At 39.5% G+C, this 22,119-nt stretch overlaps 1 protein-coding gene across 1 annotated transcript in view; it reads right to left on the bottom strand.

The window, feature by feature from the left end:
• LOC133406013 (ephrin type-B receptor 1-like) overlaps positions 1–22,119 on the bottom strand; it is a 100,304-nt gene that overhangs the window by 17,632 nt on the left and 60,553 nt on the right. Inside the window, exons 10-14 of the mRNA XM_061683199.1 lie at positions 12,847–13,012; positions 12,464–12,569; positions 11,357–11,418; positions 9,404–9,601; positions 983–1,230 (exon numbers count right to left, since the gene is read on the bottom strand). Coding sequence (XP_061539183.1) covers positions 983–1,230; positions 9,404–9,601; positions 11,357–11,418; positions 12,464–12,569; positions 12,847–13,012 — 780 coding nt within the window. The remainder of the gene's footprint in view (positions 1–982; positions 1,231–9,403; positions 9,602–11,356; positions 11,419–12,463; positions 12,570–12,846; positions 13,013–22,119) is intronic.

The following is a 22,119-nucleotide window of genomic DNA, read 5'->3' as shown; positions in this document are numbered from 1 at the left end:
CTAAAAGTGCCTCGATGTTGTCGTGGTCTTGATTCGGTATAAAATAATAAGTCGTTGTGCTTAAAATGTAGTTTTGGGATGGCTATACGAAGCCACACCACTTAGCCTGGCTGCTACTGCGCTTCACTTCCTCATTTGAGTGTAAAGGTACCCGATTGGACGCGTAACCCATGTGACCATGTGGGTATGTGACAAGAAATACATTGATTGGCTGACTGGCCCATGTGACCGTGATGCAGAAGTATTGCAACTTGCTACGGCGTACGTCGCCTGTCAGAGCATCGTGTTGCTTTGCAATCGACTCCCTACAATAACCAAAATCAACGCAAAAATAAATCATCTAACAACTTCCCTCTCTTCAAATGAAATTTTCACATTTCAAAGGACAGAGGAAAGTGAATCACCTTACAATATCACTAACCGGAGGAAAAGAAACTAAGTAGGAGTTCCATGGTTATGTTATTTATCGTTATTTGGCTGTTTCTAAACCTGCGTTGCCTTTAAGAGAGTTCCTGCGTTTCTGATTTGGCTTGAATTTTTGGACTCAAGCAAATAAATCACTGTTCGTAGGCAGTATCCTATTATTTCCAAATGCACCCCAAGCTGCTGAGACAGTCGCTAACGCGCCATTGCAACATGGTTAGTTCCATAGACCCACCTGATATTGAAAATCGCCCACCATCCTTCAAATCTGGCATTTGCAATCACTTTGGTTTTAGTGTCCCTGATGGCATGCGTGTCATAGACAAAAGTACAATGGTATGTCGCAAGTGTCACACAAATCGGAACTACATTGATGGAAATACAAAAAACATGACGTCACATTTAGGCCAACATTAGCCGAATGAGAAAAGCATCACTGCTGTTCTCCATATCGAGAGGAGCCAGATGAGGTGGCTGGGGCATCTGATTCGGATGCCTCCCGGACGCCTTTACAAAAATGCATGTGTGATGCTAAAAAAAAAATGGCAGTGTAACTTACCCGGAGAAATGAGTCAAGAGCTCCATTCTCCATGAATTCGGTGATGATCATTGTGGGTCTGCTCTTGGTAACCACACCCTCCAACCTAATGATGTTTGGTTGGTCGAATTGGCCCATGATTGACGCCTCAGACAGAAAGTCCCGCCGCTGCCTCTCAGAGTAGCCCACCTTCAGAGTCTTGATGGCAACAGGAATTTCTCTTTTGCCCAGTGGCTTCAGGCGGCCTTTGTACACCTCTCCAAACTCACCTGGGAAAGAAAATATGAATTGGCTTAAGACCCAAACGTTTGCATGGAAGGGAATCAAACATGCTTGGAGCTCGATTAGAAGGATTCCACAGATTACCGAGTTTTGGATTGTGGCGAAATTCTCAACAGTATAAGCTTTACTCTCTGTATCACATATACTCAAGGGCTGCTATGACATGAAATACCAGCTTTTCCCGATAAGGGGCTAGTGTGAATGTACTGTATGTGAAAGGATGGCTACATCATGTGTTTGTTTCAGTTACATAAGTGAACTCTGGTGTGATTTCACAGATCTGGGGTTTGAGGTGGATCTTCTCACACATGAAGGTGCGGCTCGGCCAGTTCAGCTTCAACACGACATGCGCCAAAAGCACAGACCGGGGGATCAGATCAAGACTTCACCACTATCCTTATGTTCTTTATTGCGCAACTTTTGGTCAAGGAACATGTATACTTTTCTACTTTTGTTTCAGACCAGAGAACTAAATTACCAACCTACCATTTGCTACAGTCACAAATTTGTTTTCGTCAAACTGGAGCGCAACTGACCTTGTTTAATTCATTTGCATCAGCCAGAGTGCAGAAATTGGTCCACAATAATAAGGGCCTGACTTGATTTGCATTATTTGAAAAACGTTTTGTTTGTCCTTTCTCGCCAGTGGTACCATGCCAATGTCAACAAAACCAGAGATAAGCAATGACTTGTGGGAATTAACATGGGCAAAACTGGATGTTATTTTTGAATATTTTTTGATAAATAAAAACTTTTCTTCACTTTTTCGGAAGAATGATGTCTTACAGACTCTTAGCAACACCGGTACGTCATAAAACAATATACCCATGTTGTCATGCTTAAAGCACTTGTTATCGAACCACATTCAACAAACAAGGCGTTTGTTCCTGAATGGTGTTCCTGCTGTGTGCGCCTTGGCCTCCGGAGCAGTCTGGTGCGATGCAAGCATGGAGCTGCATGTTAGTGGTTAAAAAAAAAAAATAGAAGAAGAATGTTGCAACAAAATATGAATTTAACTTGTTTTTCCACAGATTAGAAATAATATACAGGGATGCCTGTGAGTCTTGTTATATTACCCGTCTGTGTGTGTTACTACGGAGTTTGCGTATAAATATCTGTTATTTGAAGGTAAATCCCACCCGTGATCTAATGCTAATTCTAGCTAGCCTGTCAATGGGGGTTTCTATTGACTGTTAGCATTAAGCTTGCAATTTCTAAAACAATCATGTCTGTCTTGTATTTAAACATACAATGTGTGAAATTGTTTTTGTTCCGTGTTTAGTTTAAAAAGTAAACTACACCTGGGGTGTCATTACACATCTTAAAATCATGCTCAGGGAGGGCAGAGACTGTGCGTGTCACTTTCAGTCACTTATACCGGTACTAAAAGTATATTATTTAATATAAAACCAAGCTATTCCTGTTCCATTTGGCAAGATCTTTGTACCTTTGGATTATTTTGTCACTTTGTCACATTTTTCACAATGTTAGAAAATGAATAAAATCGATCTTTTTCACCTGATCTCGATCAGCTGCAAATCACGTAATCGACCCCGATTTTCGATCACGTGATCGGATCGGGACAGCCCTAAAAAACACCATTCACATTTACACCTATGTACAATTTAGAGTCCACATTTAAGGTAACACGCATGTTTTTGGAATAATGGAGGAAGCCAAAGTACCTGAAAGCCAAAGTGCCTGAAGAAGAGCCGCACAAGACACAGATGCAGGAGAACACACAAACTCCATACAGGATGGCCAGAGACGATTTGAACCAGAAACCTCAAAACTGTGAGGCAGACGTGCTAAGCCCTAGGCTACGTGTTGCACTGTAAATATTTCACAAAATCATTTTCAAAAATACTACTTTCTTTTCTAGGTTGCTGAGTAAATGCGTTATTGTATTGATGATAGAACACCAAGCAGGAAAAAACAAGTTGAATGTCTAAAATCTGTTGTACAACGATAGTCTCACCTGGGTTATGGATGTCTTTATCAAAATAATTGTAGGCTTCCATTACTTAGGTAGATGAAAAGTGGATATCACTTCAAAATAATAGCCCACAGGCCAGATATATGGGTGTGTAAATAATGGATGAGTGATGTGAAATGGATGACAGTCTGTCTCACTGTGATCTCTGCATCCCACCTTAGTGCTCATTAAAATATACTGTTACTGTTATAAATCAACAAAAAGAAAAAAGCATAGAGGGCAGAGCGGAAAGAAGTCAAGATGAGGGGTTGAGGATGGGACATAGATAACTGCAAAACGAGGAACAAGAATAAATGTGTGGTCAGAGGGCAGACGAGTTGAAACAGTTGAACAAGTGGAGGATATGGAAATAGCCAAGTCTATCTGATGATATGTCTTTTGAGAGACAAATGTTAAGTGCTACAGTTATGGAGGTGTTTCTTACAGAAGGAGTTTTAGTTATAAGCTTAAAGTGAAATTGGTATGAACAGAGAGAGTACTGTCATGATCCTGTGTTCTGTTGCAGACTGTATTTTCCAGACTCTGGGCCTGCTGATTGCTTTTTCCATTCCCAGGCCATTGTGGATGGGCGGAGCCTCCGGCGCACACGCCAGGCATCATGATTAGTCAGGTTCTTAAGCGCCAGGGAGATGGAAGCTGGTTGCCGGAATATTGCTGCTCATAGTCATTCCCCGTTTGGTCGTGTGTTTTGCGTCCACGTTTTGTCTCGCAATTGTTTTCTCTTGTAAGTATTTCCGGTTTTCCTTAGTCCTAGTATTATCTTTTCTTGTGTAGATTAGACTTTGTAATCTTGTTTCTGCCCAGTTCTCTGGACTTGTTTACTCCAGGAACGGCAACTAGTTTCCATTTCCATTGCGCTCCACCTATCCACCTCTGGTGTGTTTTTGTCGATTATTATTATCGTTCGGGTCAGCCTTTTGGTACATAGTTTCGAGTTTTGTATTATCCTTGCTCACATTGTTCGTGCACCCTTGGTTGAATATATAAATACTTTATTTGCTCTTATTACTGTGTTGGTTCTGCTTTGGGGTTTAAAATTCTGTACACGCGATCGTGACAAGAACCTGGAGCGAGAGTTCCCTTCCTCAGCGTGTGTTCTTCTTTTATCTTCCTTCACAATCAATTGCTCAGCTTTCCCTCCCTTGCTTCTCTTATTTTAGCATTTTTCAAAAGGTAAACAATGTTGAATACATCTGAGGGCCTGAATCACTGGGAGAGACGAAGAATGGGAGGCGAGTTAAATAAAGTACTGTGTGTGTGCGTATATGTATATATATATATATATATATATATATATATATATATATATATATATATATATATATATAAATAAAAGGAAAACGATGCCTGTTGTCAAATCACTCCAACTCATATTTCTTTTCGTTCTCCAAGGGTTTTATGTTGCTGTCATCTCCGGCTGAGGTAAGAAACCTTGCCCCGAGAGAAATAAAGCGAGAAACTGAAATTTCTGACTGAAGTTCAGAGTTGTCTAACTGACCAAAGAACATCCTCTCAGTGTTGAGGTTCTGAATCTGGTTCATGACTTCTATCTGCCAAAAAGGCATTTTGTAGAGTTTATTTTGGCCTTGTAATGTTAGGGTATACACTGTATATTTGCAGAGTGAAAAAAGTCCAGATGCTTAGGCTAGAGTCATACTCAAAATCATCAGGAAGTTTACTCAAAATCAACAAAGAAATCTAAGATTTATCAATGTTATATGCATTTATGGGGTGATGCTAGCATTAGAGGTTTCGGGATGCTGAGTTTCTGGCCAGGAGAATTTAAATGTTACTGTTTTGTACATTTTAACGCAATTTAATTCCCACATTTATGAAAGAAAGGCATAATTTTGAGAAAGTCTGTGACTAAACTGTCGTGTTAGAGCAAGGTTATTTAAATATTGAGCCATAGCAAAAAAGGAATGGATTGGAATCATAAAATTAACATATATTAACCCTAATTTCTGGGGATAGACTACTCATTTTGATACAGCAGCACCTCTGCACACAAACACAAGACTGCATTTTTTTTCTGGAGTAAACTAGCTCCCTATCATGAGTACCAAAAATTGACCTTGGACTTACTTTTTGGGGACTTTTTTTTTTAAATGCAATGCACAAAAGGAAAAACACATGAATAGAAATTCCATCCATCCATCGATTTTCAGAGCCGCTTCTCCTCACTAGGGTCGCCGGCGTGCTGGAGCCTATCCCAGCTATCATTGGGCAGGAGGCGGAGTACACCCTGAACTGGTTGCCAGCCAATCGTAATGAATAGAAATTTAGTTTTGTAAATACTTATATGTGAACTTCTCTCTGTCCAAAAAGGGATTGGGTGGAACATCCATTTTTGAGGGAAGGTGGGGGGTGGGGGGTTGGCACTTCGTGCTGTATTTTTGTTAAAATTTAACGTTGCAACCAAGTACTGTATGGTTTTACACTTTTCTAGGTTGTTTAAAAATGCTCAAATTTTAGGCGTGCTGGCATTCATTTTATGGGTTCTTCAGCACCCCCTCCCCCCCAAATGTGCATTTATAATACATAGTATGTGCAGAGAAACAGTGTTGTCTAGAGTAAAATGTTTGATGACCAACTTCAGTGTGGTTGTTGGGCAAACATTTCTAAGCTGCACAAGACTCCTCTGTCATCTGAGAGTTAACCTGAGAGTACAAAGCATTACTCGAGTCTTGAGACTGCTTTGCTCAATAGTGCTCCTTGCACGTTGTAAATGTCTCAATTGATAGCATTCATAAAAATTTGAAGTAACATTTAGACAACTGCCAATTGACTGTTTATGTGATCCATAGCCTATTTTTATGAAAACATTCTAGACATTTTACAAAGATACCTGAGAACTGTTTTAAATTGTGAAAACATACAGATATGGCTAAACATGGTAGCACAGTGGACGACTGGTTAGGACATCTGCCTCACAGTTCTGAGGTCCTGGGTTCAAATCTGGCATCCCCTGTGTGGCGTTTGCATGCTCTCCCCGTGCCTGCGTGGGTTTTCTCCGGGTGCGCCGGCTTCCTCCCACGTTCCAAAAACACGCGTGCTGGGATACTTGAAGACGAAATTGCCTGTCGGTGTGAATGTGAGTGCGAATGGTTGTTTTTCTATACTGTATGTGCCCAGTGACTGGCTACCGTCCAGTTCAGGGTGTACCCCACCTCTCGCCCCAAGATAGGCGCCTCCACTCCTGCGACCCTAGTGAGGATAAGCGGTTAGTAATATGGATGGATGTCTAAACATCGCTCCCTGAAAGGATTTATGGTCAGTTTTTATTTGAATTGGACTTTTTCCTTTCTTGCTCTGATTGTTGAAGTTTCACTTTGCATTTATGACAGCTAAAATGCAAAAAATAATTTGCTGCTACACAGCAAACACATATTTTACATTGAGATTGCTGCATTGACACAACTTATTATACTCCTGTGGATGTTTCAGCATAAATGTAAGGAGATCTTTCTCAACTTCAAAGCACACAAAAATAATTGGAAATAGCTTGTTCCCGCCTCATGCTCACTGACACATAAAATTGGTTTATTTAGTCTACTGTTATCTGCCATTTCAAGTGACAGGCTGTCTCTTGGAAAGAGCAACAAGCATTACCAATTTGTATTTCGAAAACATTGGGAAGTATATAGGGTAGAGTGGAACGTTACAATACTCTATTGAATAATGCCAGAGGCGGGAGTAAGTCACATGTGCAAGTCTCAAGTCATAACCTTCACGTCTCAAGCAAGTCTCCAAGTCTCTGTGGGGAGAAACAAACAAAACAAACCCCCCAAAAAAATATATATATAGCAAGTCAAGTCATTACTTTGTTTAAGCAAGTTGCAAGTCAAGCCATACTTGTTGTTCCAGTCGCAACATATGTTGGAGTGGTAATAAAATGTTTTTTTTCACATCCTCCCCCCCCCCCCCCATAAATAATAATACTAAAAGGTATTTACAGCTTATAAAAGTTAAATGAACAACAACTGCAAATATGGTTGATTGAAATTATTGCACTGAACTGTTTTAAAGTTGTATTTCAAACTCAATTTAACTGGACTTTATTTCTGAACTATGTTGTGTACTTTGTGACGACAGCCTTGTAACTGCTACAATTATAAGAGAACATTAAGCAAAAGCGAAGACTGTTTTCTGTTGGTCAACTATAATTGGATGTGTACCTAATGGGCTAATGAAGAATGGGAGCATGAAAGAGATTTATAATTAAGGGGAAAATACACAAGAAAAATGTTGCCATCCTTCAAAAAAAGTAATGTGAACAAAATGTGCATTCCTCCCGTGTCCTCGACTTTAATTAAATCACTGTCAGGTTTGTTTGTTTATATATTTAGAAGCACTGACTCTGGACAAACGTCATTAAATTAATGGTTATGTTTCATATGCTATGGTCTCAATTTTAAAAACATAGTGCAGATAGCTTTATCATAGAGCCGACACAACAGTTGACATTTTAATGGTAACACTTTCAGTAGTATGAAAATTCTAGTCACACCAAGCTACTCACGATTTGTACTGTACTTACTAATGGTGGAACGAAACTTTTGTCAACGACTATTTTTATCGATCTTCTAGCGCCGACTCTTTCCTCATGCCCGAAAACGTCTCCACACTTTCTTTCTTTTTTAACTCCACAATTGACCGCTAGCAACGCCGCTTCACTTCTTCTGCATTCAGAAGTTGGGGTTATATTTTAGGGGCTACTTTCCGCTCGAGAGTGCACACTGCCTCACGTTATTAGTAAATGAGAGAGAGAGAGAGAGAGAGAGAAAAAAGGTTTGCATGACTATGAACCGAAAGGAAAGGTTCAGACTATTATCATAATCCGTCACATAATTATTACGTTACGTTATTACGTTACATAATTGTACTAAAACGTTCACAATCACACTTTTATTTTTGTATCAAACCAGTCTAGGAAATGTAATGTTTGACCAGCTAGCTCAACTGTTAAATTGGCATACCTGTCTTTGTGAGTTTTGTAGTGACAGATCTGCGTTGTTGTTGTCTTTAATGCGCCAGTTGCAAGCCATGCAGGTTGCCATCCACTTTTTGCAGATTTCATCGACAACATAATCCTTGAATCCGAATTGTATTATCTTTGGAGCTCCTTCAACCGTTGTTCACGCAGTTGGCTACTTCACACAGGCAAGTCCGCAACAATGGAGACTGTGTTGCCAGTGTTTGTTTAAAAAAAAAGGCAAACCATCTTAATTCAAATGCATATTTCCAACTCGAGATGAATTGTTGTGTAGTTTAAGTCAAAGTCAAGTCAAGTCCCATGGCTCCCAAGCCTGAAGTCAATTATTTCAGAAGTATTTGGCAAGGAAGTCAGAAGTCATAAAACTGGCAACTCGAGTCGATTCAAGTCATTTGACTTGAGTCCCCCCATCTATGCTAATGACGATTGAGTAATACAAGTCACATGGACTAATTGTTCTACATTTAAATCGGCCAGCTACCACCAACAGGGGGCAAACACATGATTAAGGCTTCATTAAGCTCCGACACGGCGCTCCGGTGCCAACTTCAAATTAAAAGCCTTAAATGGCATTGATGTCCAATGTAGTAATATATGAAGCTTTTTATTTTGAAGTTGGGGCTCTCAGCACGTTGGTGGAGAGGTGGCGTGTCACGGTAAGACGCTATTAACAATCGGTTGCCTTGACTTCAACTTTTCGTCTGGGCTGACCTCAATGAAAAAACGCAGGGAGTAAATCGAGATGGAAATTACAAATGCGCAGTTCTTTGCAGTTTGTGAAAGTGCACGAGAGACCGATGGTCAAGAAGAACAACGGAGACGTACCGTCCTTGACAAGTCATTATATTGACGACGGGGATTTTCAAATGAAAAGTCAGTGCTTGCAGCCTCATGTTATTACCTTCTATGCATTAACTGTACTTGCTTCCATTAAGTTACTATTTATGATTGCACTTTGTGACAGCACTAGCAGCATTTATAAGGTTAGTAATGAAATCACCATTTAAAAACATCCTTTTCAGTTCACTTGGGTTATATTTGTCTGATATTTACATTTGTTTGATGATCTTAAACATTAAAGTGGGGAAACTATGCAAAAATATAAGAATTTGAGAAGGCGGGCCCACATTTTTTTTGTGTCTACGGCACTGTATATAAAAATGCTTACCTGAGCCAATGACTTCCTCTATCTTCACACATGAGGAGTCAATTTCCTTGGCAAATTCTCGGACAGCCTCATTGGGGTCTTCGTAAGTGAAAGGGTCGATGTATATCTTGACCCCCGGTGAACTGTGACCATCAGACAGGGTGGGGAAGGTCACCGTAGGGGTAGGACCACTAAACATGTCAGTTCTCAGCGTCACCTCTGACAAATGACAGAGAATAAGCACAATTATACACTTATGAAATGCACTACACATATTGGCGACATTGTTGGTATAATTCAGATAAAGAAAGAATATTAACAATGGTTACTAAAATAACTTGACGATGGGATGCAAATACAACCCAAATTCCAATGAAGTTGGGGCATTGTGTTAAACATAAATAAAAACAGAATACAATGATCTGCAAATTATGTTCGACCTATAGTTAATTGAATACACTACAAAGACAAGATATTTAATGTTCAAACTGATAAACTTGATTGTTTTTAGCAAATAATCATTAACTTAGAATTTTATGGCTGCAACACGTTCCAAAAAAGCTGGGACAGGGTCATGTTTACCACTGTGTTACATCACCTCTTCTTTTTACAACATTCAATCAACGTTTGGGAACTGAGGACACTAATTGTTGAAGCTTTGTAGGTGGAATTCTTTCCCATTCTTGCTTGATGTACAGGTTCAGCTGTTCAACAGTCCGGGGTCTCTGTTGTCGTATTTTACGCTTCATAATGCGACACACATTTTCAATTGGAGACAGGTCTGGACTGCAGGCAGGCCAGTCTAGTACCTTCACTCTTTTACTACGAACCCACGCTGTTGCAACACGTGCAGAATGTGGTTTGGCATTGTCTTGCTGAAATAAGCAGGGGCGTCCATGACAAAGACATTGCTTGGATGGCAGCATATGTTTCTCCAAAACCTTTCTTTCTTCGGGCACGGGGGTATAGAGAGAGCCGACTTCCCAGCCTCTCTGTGGGCCACCGCTAGGTGATCAGAGCAGCCACTACTAAGGTACCAGGTATGCTCACAGCCAAGCGTGATTGCTCTGAAATTGCCAGTGAGCCACAAAAAAAGGCAGGAAGAGAAACTCTCCCAAGGAGGCGTGACGAACAACAATTTTTATTCTTCCGCCTCTTTTGTTTTCGCTTTATTTTTGTCCATATTTTGCTTCTGCAACCAAATCTGTAACCTTGCTTCCTGAGCTACTTCCAGAGAGAGAGACTACCACCCACCAGTTTGAGCCTACGGTTGTGAGTAGACGCGGCAAAACTTTTGCCAGACTGCAATATTAGTGCCTACTAATTTCGGGGAAATTACTTCTGAGCTCTGACCTAATTTGGATGAAACGTAGTCTGGAGAAACCTGAGCATTTAAGCAGTTTGGTCATGAGGAGTGAGGCAAAATACCTGTCAACAGGTCCAGAAGTCTCAAAACATTGCTTTTTTTGGGTCAAATATTTGTAATTGATTAAAATTCAAGAGATTATTTACAAGCCTTTATATAATGAGATGGTTTTCACAGTACTATCAAGCCATGTTAAGTCAACGTGTGGTTCTGCATGCGCGAAATGTCACTTTTGTTGTTGCTATTTACAATTTCTAATGAGAAAAAATGCTGATATTATATTTTTTGTATTAAAAATGAAATTTTTTTTTTTTAATTCTTTCGGTGCGTTGTTCTAGTACTATTGTGGCCATACTTTTAACCCTGCGACTTTGGGTCATGATCATCGTGATATAGAAATCTAATAGTATTTCATCTCTTTTAGACACACTCCAAAATACAGTTCAGCCTTTCTAGACGAGTAGAAGTTATAATAGCAACAAAGGGGAGACTGACTCCATATTTTCTTCAGTTATTTTTTTCCTGTAGGTTAATTACGCTGATGTCCAAATACAGTTTGTTTGTTTATACCATATACTTATGTATTTAACATAAACAGTGAATCATACCTCCACCAGCATTGTACTGCTGCAACTTGTCACCGTACGCACTCCCTTTCAATTGCCTTCTCCTGCAGGAAAAATAAAAACATTTTTGGGGAAAACAAGAAGGTAAATAAACAGCCAAAGATACATGGATAAACAGACGGGATAATTAGATGCCTTTTTGTCAACTGAAGTTGACGCCATGTTGCGCTTTGGAATGTCAAAAAATATCATGAGGAAAAAGTACAACTTCTTTCAGTAATTCACTACTATTGGCTGACATTTCACAGATGTTTTTTTGACTTCGATCCAAGATAGAGTGAACAAACTTAGTTACATAATTATTAATATTTATTTTAGTACGGTAACTGATCTTCGGACATACATCTTGCAGTATACGGCACACTGCCAAGTGCTTGTCACTTAATATTCCTGGAAGGTCACCTACCTAGAGAAACCTTCGACATTTTATAGCTTAAAAATCTCCCTAAAATTACCAAGCCATACAGAGGAGTTTGCAGTAAAATTAGCACCATTTTTTTCAAAGTACCTGTATCCTTGTGAAAATGTACTTTACGTATTTTAGGGGTAAACTGTAACAACAACAACAACAAAGCACAGAGACCAGTTACACCAGTCAACAAAAAATTGGGTGAATGTCTATCACAACAGGACACATGCAGAAGTATCAAGGACCCATGCCTGAAATTGAACTGAAAGTCAGCCATTTTAGTTTGAAGCAGACATTTTGAGGAGATTACAGGGCCGGTACTTTTGAAATCCTACTAGTTAATTTGCATGAATGAGACCCAATTGGCAAGCAAGTATCCTAGAAAGATGGGTGATGCTAAATTGCAAAGCTTTTTAGCCAATGCTATGTAATGTAAACTTGGACGATCATTATAAGGATTCGCCATGAAAAAGGGTGTGTGTGTCTGTTCATCTCTGCCTGCGGCTTTAATTGGCATTATCAATGTTCAGTAAAGATTCTTTTACAAGTTGCTAATTAGTTTTCAATAAATTGGGCGCTCCTCTTGAATGAGGTGTCACTGAATATTCCACTGTCATGCATGTGGACTATGGAGATGATCTGTGTGTTAAAAAAAAAAGCATTTGTTATGGGTGTATCACCTGGTACAAATGATGGTGATGGCTACCAGAGAGACAATACACACTCCGCCTACTAAAGAGCCTGCAATCAGGGAGAGCTGCTGTCCTAGCTCTGACTTGAACTCATCTGAAAAAACATACAAGACAAAGTTCATTCATTAAATTGCACTGATATGAATTGTTGAAACCCTTAAAATAATACAAAAATATATTTTTTTGGGTGACTTCATAAATCCAGTGTGAACAACACATTAAATATGCTTCAAAAGCCCACATACACGTCAGGTAGATTTAAATTCCATTTCCAATCTAGCTCAAGCTCTCATATCCCTTGATTGTGCATTCAGCTCTCACTCCTCCACACACACCTCCACACTACTCCAGCTGCAGGCCCACACACTTACCATCAGTGAGTGTTTGGAAGAGCATCTCTTTGCTGTAAGCTCCGTAGCCAGCCACAGTGCGGGCCCTCACCTGAACCACATACCCGGTGCCGGGCCTCAGCCCCTCCAGAATCATACTGGGGGTCTTGCTCTGAACCACTGAACTGTTAGACACTGAATGCTGAGACTGTGGGGACAGTACAGAGAGATAACATGTCAGAGAAAGACAACTGACCCTCAGCTGAACTTTCTACATTTTCAAAACCGATGATGACCTTCATCTCGTGCTCCTTTGTTGCATTACGCTTCAACTGTGTCATGGTATGGAACATATCTCCAAAGAGCAGAGACTCTGTGCGACAAATTGATAAATGGTAGTCTTGAATGTGAGTCACACATGAACCCAGCTTGCCTGCACACCAGACAACTACAGCTGATAACTTGGATTTAAATGACAACACCCCCGTTTGCACACAGAATTCCTCCTTCCTCCTTCTGGAAACTGGTTTATATGATATTAATTTATTCAAATAGCTCTATATCCACAGAAATTTACCAAAATGAGCAAGTAATAGCACTCAGTTTTACCTGATTTGCATCTTGTTTTATTTATAGGATGTACTATTTTCAGATCGAGCTAGTGCTGTAATCAGGGTTGTTTTTATTGGTGTGTTTATTGAATCATTTGTGGCCATCTGCATTTATTCATTTATTATTTTTTTTACATGTTATACAGTACACCGTATACCATAATATACTTTAACACATTTACACGGATTTAGGGATGTAGCTGTATCGAGGCCGACACTTTACAATTCAGGGGTCACCAAGATGGTGCCCGTAGGCATGCTCTGATACTACACACAGATACCACATTAACAGCCTGACATACATTTTCCATGTCAGTCGTGTGGAGATACTTTAAGGACACGGATGACAACCTTTTTATGAGACTAAAACGCTAAAATGCCTTTTCATCACAATTGCAAAACATGATGGCATTATCAAGTATCAGCACTCGGTATCGGCTAGTACTGAAATGAAAGTACTTGTACTCTTACTCGGTCTCAAAAAATGGCGCCAGTGCATCCCTGTACTGACTAAGTCATGCAAAATTGCATATTAAAATATTCAGCTGTTTTAGCATTCGCTTGTCAAGTTTTATCCAAGTGGAACACAATATATTAAGTGTATGAACAGCCGGAAGTTTAATGTGATGATCCAGATGTATGTCTGATTCACTATAAAGAAAGATGACGACCTAAAAAGCGTCTTTTATATATATATATATATATATATATATATATATTTTTTTTTTTTTTTAATGTTTTGAGGTACATCCTCTCTGTCCCATCACCTATAAATGATGAGCTATCTCTTTTAAACAGTGTTATAATAGTTTAGGATTTTCCCATAGTTGATTTTATTTCTTTTTTTTCTTTTCTTTTTCAAATTTAGTTTGCAGTTTTAAAAAAAGATCACAATAAGCATTGTGTAATAAAAACAAATTACCATCCATCGATCCATTTTCCCAATAAAAAAATGTATTAACTTTCTAACAGATGAACGGCCTTCTGCAAATCAAATACAGGTACTGTATAACGGTCCACAGAATTTGAAGTGCAATAAGTGACGTGCATAATACTGCTTCTAAGGTTAGATTAGATGAATCATAACGTACAGTAAAACCATTCATGAGACACATGCTATACTGTGGCCTTTTTAAAAATATGTTCATGTTTTTAACTTATATTAAAAAAATGAAGTTCTTATTTGAATGTTTTCCTTCCCTTGTTGCTAAATTGCAAACCTCTGAAGTGGACTTTAAGATTTGCGTTAACATGCTGTATCTCCAGCCAAAGTGCATCCTGTCAGTTTTTTTTTCCTCTTTTGAGTCCATGATTATTGTGATGAGTTTCAAGCTTTCCTGCTGTTGTTGAAGGGTTGTTGGTAGTAGGAGACCCCTGCTGTGTCAGCGAGACAAACTCGTCTGCTTTCACGTCTGCCTTTCCTGGCGGGAAACAGCAGCATTTTGAGACTCTCGGCAGTTGTCCGTTTCTCAAGATTTTCCCCAAAGACGAATAACCGACGTGCAGGCTCAGTGAATCCGAAACAAATACATTTAAAATCAACGCCGAAAGCTCATGTATGAAATTGACAGAAATTAAAACAAAGGATATTTTCGCTATAATTATAGTTAGTTTTGCAAACATAAAATGCCCTTTTAGTTTTTTTTTTTTTTTAATTCTCATTTTTATTTTATTTCATGTACAAAATCTTTTTGAATTTGAATTTTAGTTATTACACTTGTTTTCGTTTCCTATAACTTTGGTTTTAAAATTCAAATGTGGCACTTGAGCACAAAAGTTTCCTCACCTCTACTATATACTATAAACTCCAGAAATATTCCTGTGCCTTCCTTTTGCGTTTTCACAGGTCTTATATTTAATTTACAATTAGATAGAGTCCACATAGATATGTTTTCCTCTGAAAAACCTCAATTTCCATTTCCTTTTGTTGATAACATATCAGAAATATCGGCCGTATCCTATAAACCTAGGGCTAGTAGGTTCAACCCTAACTGAACCACACCCTAGCTTTCCCTTACGAGTAAAGGTTATCCTGGTGCTTAATAAAAAAAGGGGAAAAGATGATCGAGGGGGTGTCATCATAACATGAAAGATGGGGGAAGAAATCATGGTGTAAGGATGAATGAGGCCTTAAAGACGATGGCAGGTGGGGAAAAAAAGAACAGGCACAAAATTAGGATTAGGGATGTAGAATGAGAGACACTATCAAATAATTTAGTTGAAAAGGCTTTGAAAGGTTAATGCATTTTCCCTACAGTAACTATCATTGCCTAAAACAAACAGCTTGTGCCAGATAAACACATGGAACCTTTTATTCATATTTTTATCCTTAAATATTCTTTTTACAGTAAGCATAATTGAGCCAAGAATTCATAATCAATTAAAATTTAAATTGATTTTACAGTGATACTAAGACACAACACATGGATAATTATGGTGCATCATATCCTTACATGTTTATTTTGTGAAGACTTAACAATTCTAAAATTGGAGGTGAACACAGAAATTGGATCTTAATTTGAGGTGTGTGTGTGTGTGTGTGTGTGTGTGTGTGTGTGTGTGGTTGGGGGGCTTTTTGCCTGCCACAGTGGGGAGGTTTTGGGGCCAGCCCATCTGGGAACGTCTGGTAGTCAGAGATAAGCTGGAGAAAAAAATTCTACCACCCTGTGCCATATTACATTTGTGGAATTCAAACCTCATTATCTGCAAGAGTGAGGGCAATGGATAAAGAAGTCAGGAAGGGTCGAGGAGGTGGAAACGAAGAAGAGATGACAGAATAAGAAAAGTGGAAAAATAGCTGCCATAGTTTGCTTGTCTGTAATTTATCTTATTCTTTACAAAAGAGCAAACAGTGAAATGTCAAAATGTAAGCTTTTCATTTGTTATTTTGTTCCTTAATTAAACTTTCAAGCACTGGCCTGATTTTGACAGATTGCTTTATCAAGTTTCTCTCACAATTTGCTCTTAGTATTCTATTTGCTTTCCGAAACATGTTTCATGTTTTTGCTTGATCGCTAACAACTGGACACTTTAATAGGTGTACTGGTGCAGCCTGTAATACACAGTTAAGATAACAATTCATACATTGGCCAATATCTTGAGTTATTTTAGTTAGTTTTTTAGATTTTTTTGCTTAATCAGTATCTTTTACCTTGAAATGACACAATAGTGACAAAAGACTACAATGTGTTAATTAAAAAAAAAAAAAAAAGGTATAACAATTATATTTTCATCCCATTTCATGGGCGGCAAGGTGGTGTGTTTGCCTGACAGCAATAATGCTAAAATTCTTGGCTCGGACATTTCTGTGTGGTATTTGCAGATGTAGCGGACACGCCATGAAAAGATGACACCCAGCACCCCAGTCTCCGGTGAGACTTGCTCTTCCCGCCGAGATAGACAACCACGGAGTGGCGAGACTCAACTTCACATACAGACCCTCCGTGAATCACCAGCCATGATCATCAGAAGCTTTGGCATGCCGATGCTAAGTGAATTACCAACACCCGGAGCATCACATCGGAGACCAAAGATACGTAGTTCGCACTAGAACGCTAAATGAATTAATTTCCACCACCAGCCAGCCCGGAGAATTTCACCAACAAACGCGACACCCGCAGGCAACCCGAACGGCCGGAGCTATGCTCTCTGGATCAGCTCTTGTCTCACCAGACCGACTTGCCGAAGAGTGGCCCAGGCAGGATGCCCACCTCACCACGAGGTGACGAGGACATATCGGAGCATCCCCGACTGCAGAGCATCCTGCAAGCGCTCTGAGCTACCTTTTTTGGGGACCTAAGCTCACCCCGGAAGGACAGAAGCGGGCACAACGCGCCCGTTCTGAACGTCTTGCGAGCCGAGATACCCGGGCTCCGGTCGTCCTGCCTGGGAACTTTTTGGGCTCCTTTTTTCCTTTTTCTTCTTCCTTTTCGCCAAATCCACCTGTTCCCTGTGCAAACCGGGCCGTCCGAACGCTCGGAAGCTTAACTCGCCTGCCTCAAACGTGTTCAAGACACGTAAGTCCAACGTTGCGGTCGACTAAGAGTACAGATTCGTGCATATTTGGGTTTAAATTAACGAGAACAGGAATCCCCAGCTATATGCATTCACTCCACGCTCATTCTACTAATCTCACATCACAAATCAGTTTCCTTCGCCATTATTCGTCTGTACTTTGTTTGTTTTGTGTTTTTCTGTATTGTTTCCCCGTAGATTCCCCATGTTAGATCGTTACATTTTCCATAAAATTCACTACCTGCATTGTTGTGTGTGTTTGGGTTCGAGAAAAGAAACCTCTGGCCGTCTTGAATTCCTCTCAAAATTTCATAAAGTGTAGCAACCTTCAGATTACGAGACTGATAAAAAGGGTTTTCGTCACTTTTCCTAAATTTTATCCATACAAAAAGTGACGTGGTGCCCTTTCTTGCTAAAATAGCTTGATTTATAACGCTGTAATTTAAAATTCCACTAAACCGGAAGTAACGTAGGCGTCGTTTCCAGCTCATTCTTTTCTCTTAAATTAATTACATTTTTATTTGACCCATATACGCTACACATACTACAGTCCATAAACAGGCATGTTAAGGGAATTGAAAAAAAAAAAAAAAAAAAAGTATGACAGTGGCACAACTTCTTTACCACGTTTTCCACTTGGTCATTCCCAGCCACAAGAGTAAATAGAAATGCACTTTAAAAGTGTATTCATCATTTTGGCTTAACTACATTTATGTTGAGAAAAAACAAAACAAAAAACAAATGACACCGTCAGAGATTTTACCTTCAACAAGGTGCACATACTGTACCTACTTACCTACAGTACATCTGTCTGTCTGTCTGTCTCTGTATATTTGTGATGAAGGAGCAGATTTAAGCATTTTTGTTTACTTTGTGATTGTTTTACATTTCCTTGAATATCTCAAGTGAATAATGGAGGAATTTGGCCATTTGCAGAATCTAAGAAGGTGACCTATTCAACTATTCATCCAAATTTGTGTTTGGCCTTGGTAGGGTGTCCATTCTACATACTCAGTGGCATTGTAACGTCAGACATCACACAAGTCATTTGTAATATTAACTGTCAAGTATGTAATGAAATCGACCAATAATGTAACATTAAACATAAAACACTCTTAACTTTTGATCACAAGTGACAAGCATATGACAATGAACCAGTCTGTGGTTGGCTAGCTATAGTCAAGTTCAAGAATATAACCAAGGTCGCTGTCTTCATCTTCACTCAGGGCTCCTTGTCAAACATTCATTCATTCATTCATCTTCCGTACCGCTTATCCTCACTAGGGTCGCGGGCGTGCTAGAGCCTATCCCAGCTATCTTCGGGCGAGAGGCGGGGTACACGCTGAACCGGTCTCCACCCAATCGCAGGGCACATACAAACAAACAACCATTTGCACTCACATTCACACCTACGGGCAATTTAGAGTCTTCCATTTACCTACCATGCATGTTTTGGGGATGTGGGAGGAAACCGGCACACCTGGAAAAACCCCACGCAAGCACGGGGAGAACATGCAAACTCCACACAGGCGGGGCCGGGACCTGAACCCCGGTCCTCAGAACTGTGAGACAGATGTGCTAACCAGTCGAGACCGATGATAGCTGGGATAGGCTCCAGCACGCCCGCGACCCTAGCGGCACAGAAAATGGATGGATGGATATTTATTAACGGCAAGGTCAATTCCTTTGTTTTTGTTGTATACTGCAAACATCAGGGTTTCATATCAAAAGATGAATATGAGACAAAAGTTCAGAATTCCAGCTCTTATTTCATGGTATTTACATCTAGATGTGTGAAACAACTCAGGACACAGCACCTTTTGTTTGAAGCCACCTACTTGTCAAGTGAGCAGAAGTATTGGAACAGACATTATTAAACTAAAATAAAGTGAATACCGGTAACATTTAATATTTGGTGGCATAACCCTTACTTGCAATAACTGCATCAAGCCTGTGACCCATTGAAATCACCAGACTGTTGCATTCTTCATTTGAAATGCTTTTCCAGGCCTTTACTGCAGCCTCTTTCAGTTCTTGTTTGTTTCTGGGTGCTTCAGTCTCCTCTCCAGGAGGTAAAATGCATGCTCTATTTGGTTAACCCTTTTAAAACGACAGCTATCACCGATGACACCGAGGCGCATGTGTATTTCAAATTACCGTAGGTCCTCGCTACGTCGTGCAATTTTAATCATTCAAACTGCCCCTGAAAGCTGCGAAACTAATAAATCTATTATTATGGTGCTAAAAGGGTTAAGGTCCGATGATTGACTTGGCCAGTCTAAGACCTTCTACTTTTCCCCCCTGATGAAGTCCTTTGTTGTGTTGGGAGTGGGTTTTGGGTCATTGTCTTGTTGCATAATGAAGCTTCACCCGATTAATTTGGATACATTTTTCTGTAACTTGGCAAACAAAATGGTTTTGTAGACTTCAAAATTCATCATAATAATAAGAATAAATCATCAATAAAGACTAGAGAGCCCATTCCAGAAGCAGCCATGCCAGCCCAAGCCATGACATTACCTCCAACATGCTTCACAGATGAGCTTGTGTGTTTTGGATTGTAATTAGATCCTTTCTTTCGGCATACTTGGGCGTTTCCATTACTTTGGTAGAGGTTAATCTTGATCTCATCAGTCCATAAAACTTTGTTCCAAAACTTTTGTGGCTCCTCTCTGTACTTCTTTGCAAAATCCAATCTGGCCTTCCGATTCTTTTTGCTGATGAGTGGTTTGCGTCTTGTGGTATGGTCTGTAATTTTCTTCTCTTGACGTCTTCGAACAGTGGATTGTGATACCTTCAACCCTACCCTGTGGAGGTTGGCAGTGACGTCCATGACTGTTGTCTTTGGGTGTTTTCTTCACAGCTCTCACAATGTTTCTGTCGTCAACTGCTGTTGATATCCTTGGCCGACCTGTTTGATGTCTGTTGCTCAGGACACCAGTAGTTTCTTTCTTTTTCAGGACATTCCAAATTGTTGTATTGGCTATGCCTAATGTTTGTGCAATAGCTCTGATCGATCGAAACCCAAAGTCAAAAACAAGCACGAATGTTTAAGCAATCAATCCAAAAGGCTACACCACAGCAACAAGAAACCCATCAGTCACGTTCCAATACTTTTGCTCACTTGAAAAGTGGGTAGGTTCAACCACAGGGATCTCGATTTAAATACCATGAAATAAAGCTGGAATTCTGAACTTTCGTCTCATATTCATCTTTTGATCTGAAAGCCATATGTCTTCAGTATACAACAAACTGACCTTGCCGTTCCAGTACTTTTGGAGGGGACTGTAGGTCGACTGGGGTGCTTTTTTTTGGTCATTGTATTTATTGAAGAAAAGCAGGTGTAGCAGATAGACGACACAGCCCATTTCTACGGACGACTTCCGTGATATGATGTTGAAATGTTGTTCAAACGAATGCTCTTTTCACCCAAATTTTGGTTGTACTCCAAATTGTGCGTGGGCTATTCCTTTATCAAGGTATGATATATAGGTCTGATGCACAAGTGCATTGTGGGTCAAGGAAGAAAAATAATCGAATTGTGATTTTACTGTATTTGAAAAAATCTGAACTGCTAATTAAGGTAACACTACTGTAACATCAAATATGAGTGTAAGATAGTAAAAAGCATCATTTGAATGGTATTAGTATACAATTGGTATAAATCATCAAAAGTATACTTTTTTATGGTTCAAACACAACAGATGCTACTATAAATCAATGTTTAGACATTCAGCAAAATGGAAATGAATCTCAAGAATGTAGATTGTAGAATAAATTAGTCTGCTTTTGAGGATGGATATCCCGATCACAATTCTTTTTTTGCGCCCGTAGTGCAAGTCACCTGTTTTTGATTATCTGCCGATACCGATGAATCTCGAGCCGTTATGTTGGCTATTCATTAAGAAAAAAAGAGCATGCGTCATGTTTACGCTGTTCACTACTTACAGCATGGCAACTGTAACTAGAAGCGACGTCACCAGGCAGCGCCTTTCTTTTGGTCGCCGCCATAGTACCTCTTTTGTGAATCAACTCACCCCGTTATACGAGGGAACGTGTGGTCTCAAGCTTTTCTTCAAATATGAATAGCTGCTGTATGACTAAACAAATGAGGAACGTTTCTGTAGATTCCCAGCACTTGTGTGTACTTGTACATGGTTTTCTATTTCACTCTTCCACACGCACGCAAAACGTTACATTGTACTGTTCCATTTGGCAGTATCTTTGTACCTCAGGATCCAATCTTTAGCACCCAATACCGATCAGCTGACAAATGCATAAACAGCAAAAATTTCCAATCACGTGACCAGATCCGGACATCTCTACTTATGAGCGAACAAGTGTTTGAACCTTTTCAATAAAGCACAAAAATGTATAATTTTGTCTCACTTAGCAGCATATCCTAATTACAGCCAAACAGTACCTTGTACTAGTCCAAAGCAAAATATGGTAAAGCAGCATTTAGCTGTTTTGCTGTACACAAATGGAATAAGTTTCCAACAGAAGTGACGTCAGCTCCAAGTGTCAATGTTTTTAAATCCAGGTCTTCTTTTTTCTCATGCTTTTTTAAAAAAAGTATTTCCACTTTTCAATGATCTTTCTTATATTGTACGCTCTTTTTATTTTATTTATTTTTTCTGTCTTTGTTTTAAATGTTTAGAAGAAGTTTTTTTTTGTTTTGTTTTTTCTT

Source organism: Phycodurus eques, chromosome 8 (genome assembly GCF_024500275.1).
Source record: "Phycodurus eques isolate BA_2022a chromosome 8, UOR_Pequ_1.1, whole genome shotgun sequence".
Lineage (NCBI taxonomy): Eukaryota > Metazoa > Chordata > Actinopteri > Syngnathiformes > Syngnathidae > Phycodurus > Phycodurus eques.
The sequence above is the reverse complement of the archived record's forward strand: the minus strand, read 5'-3'. Positions and strand labels throughout refer to the sequence as shown.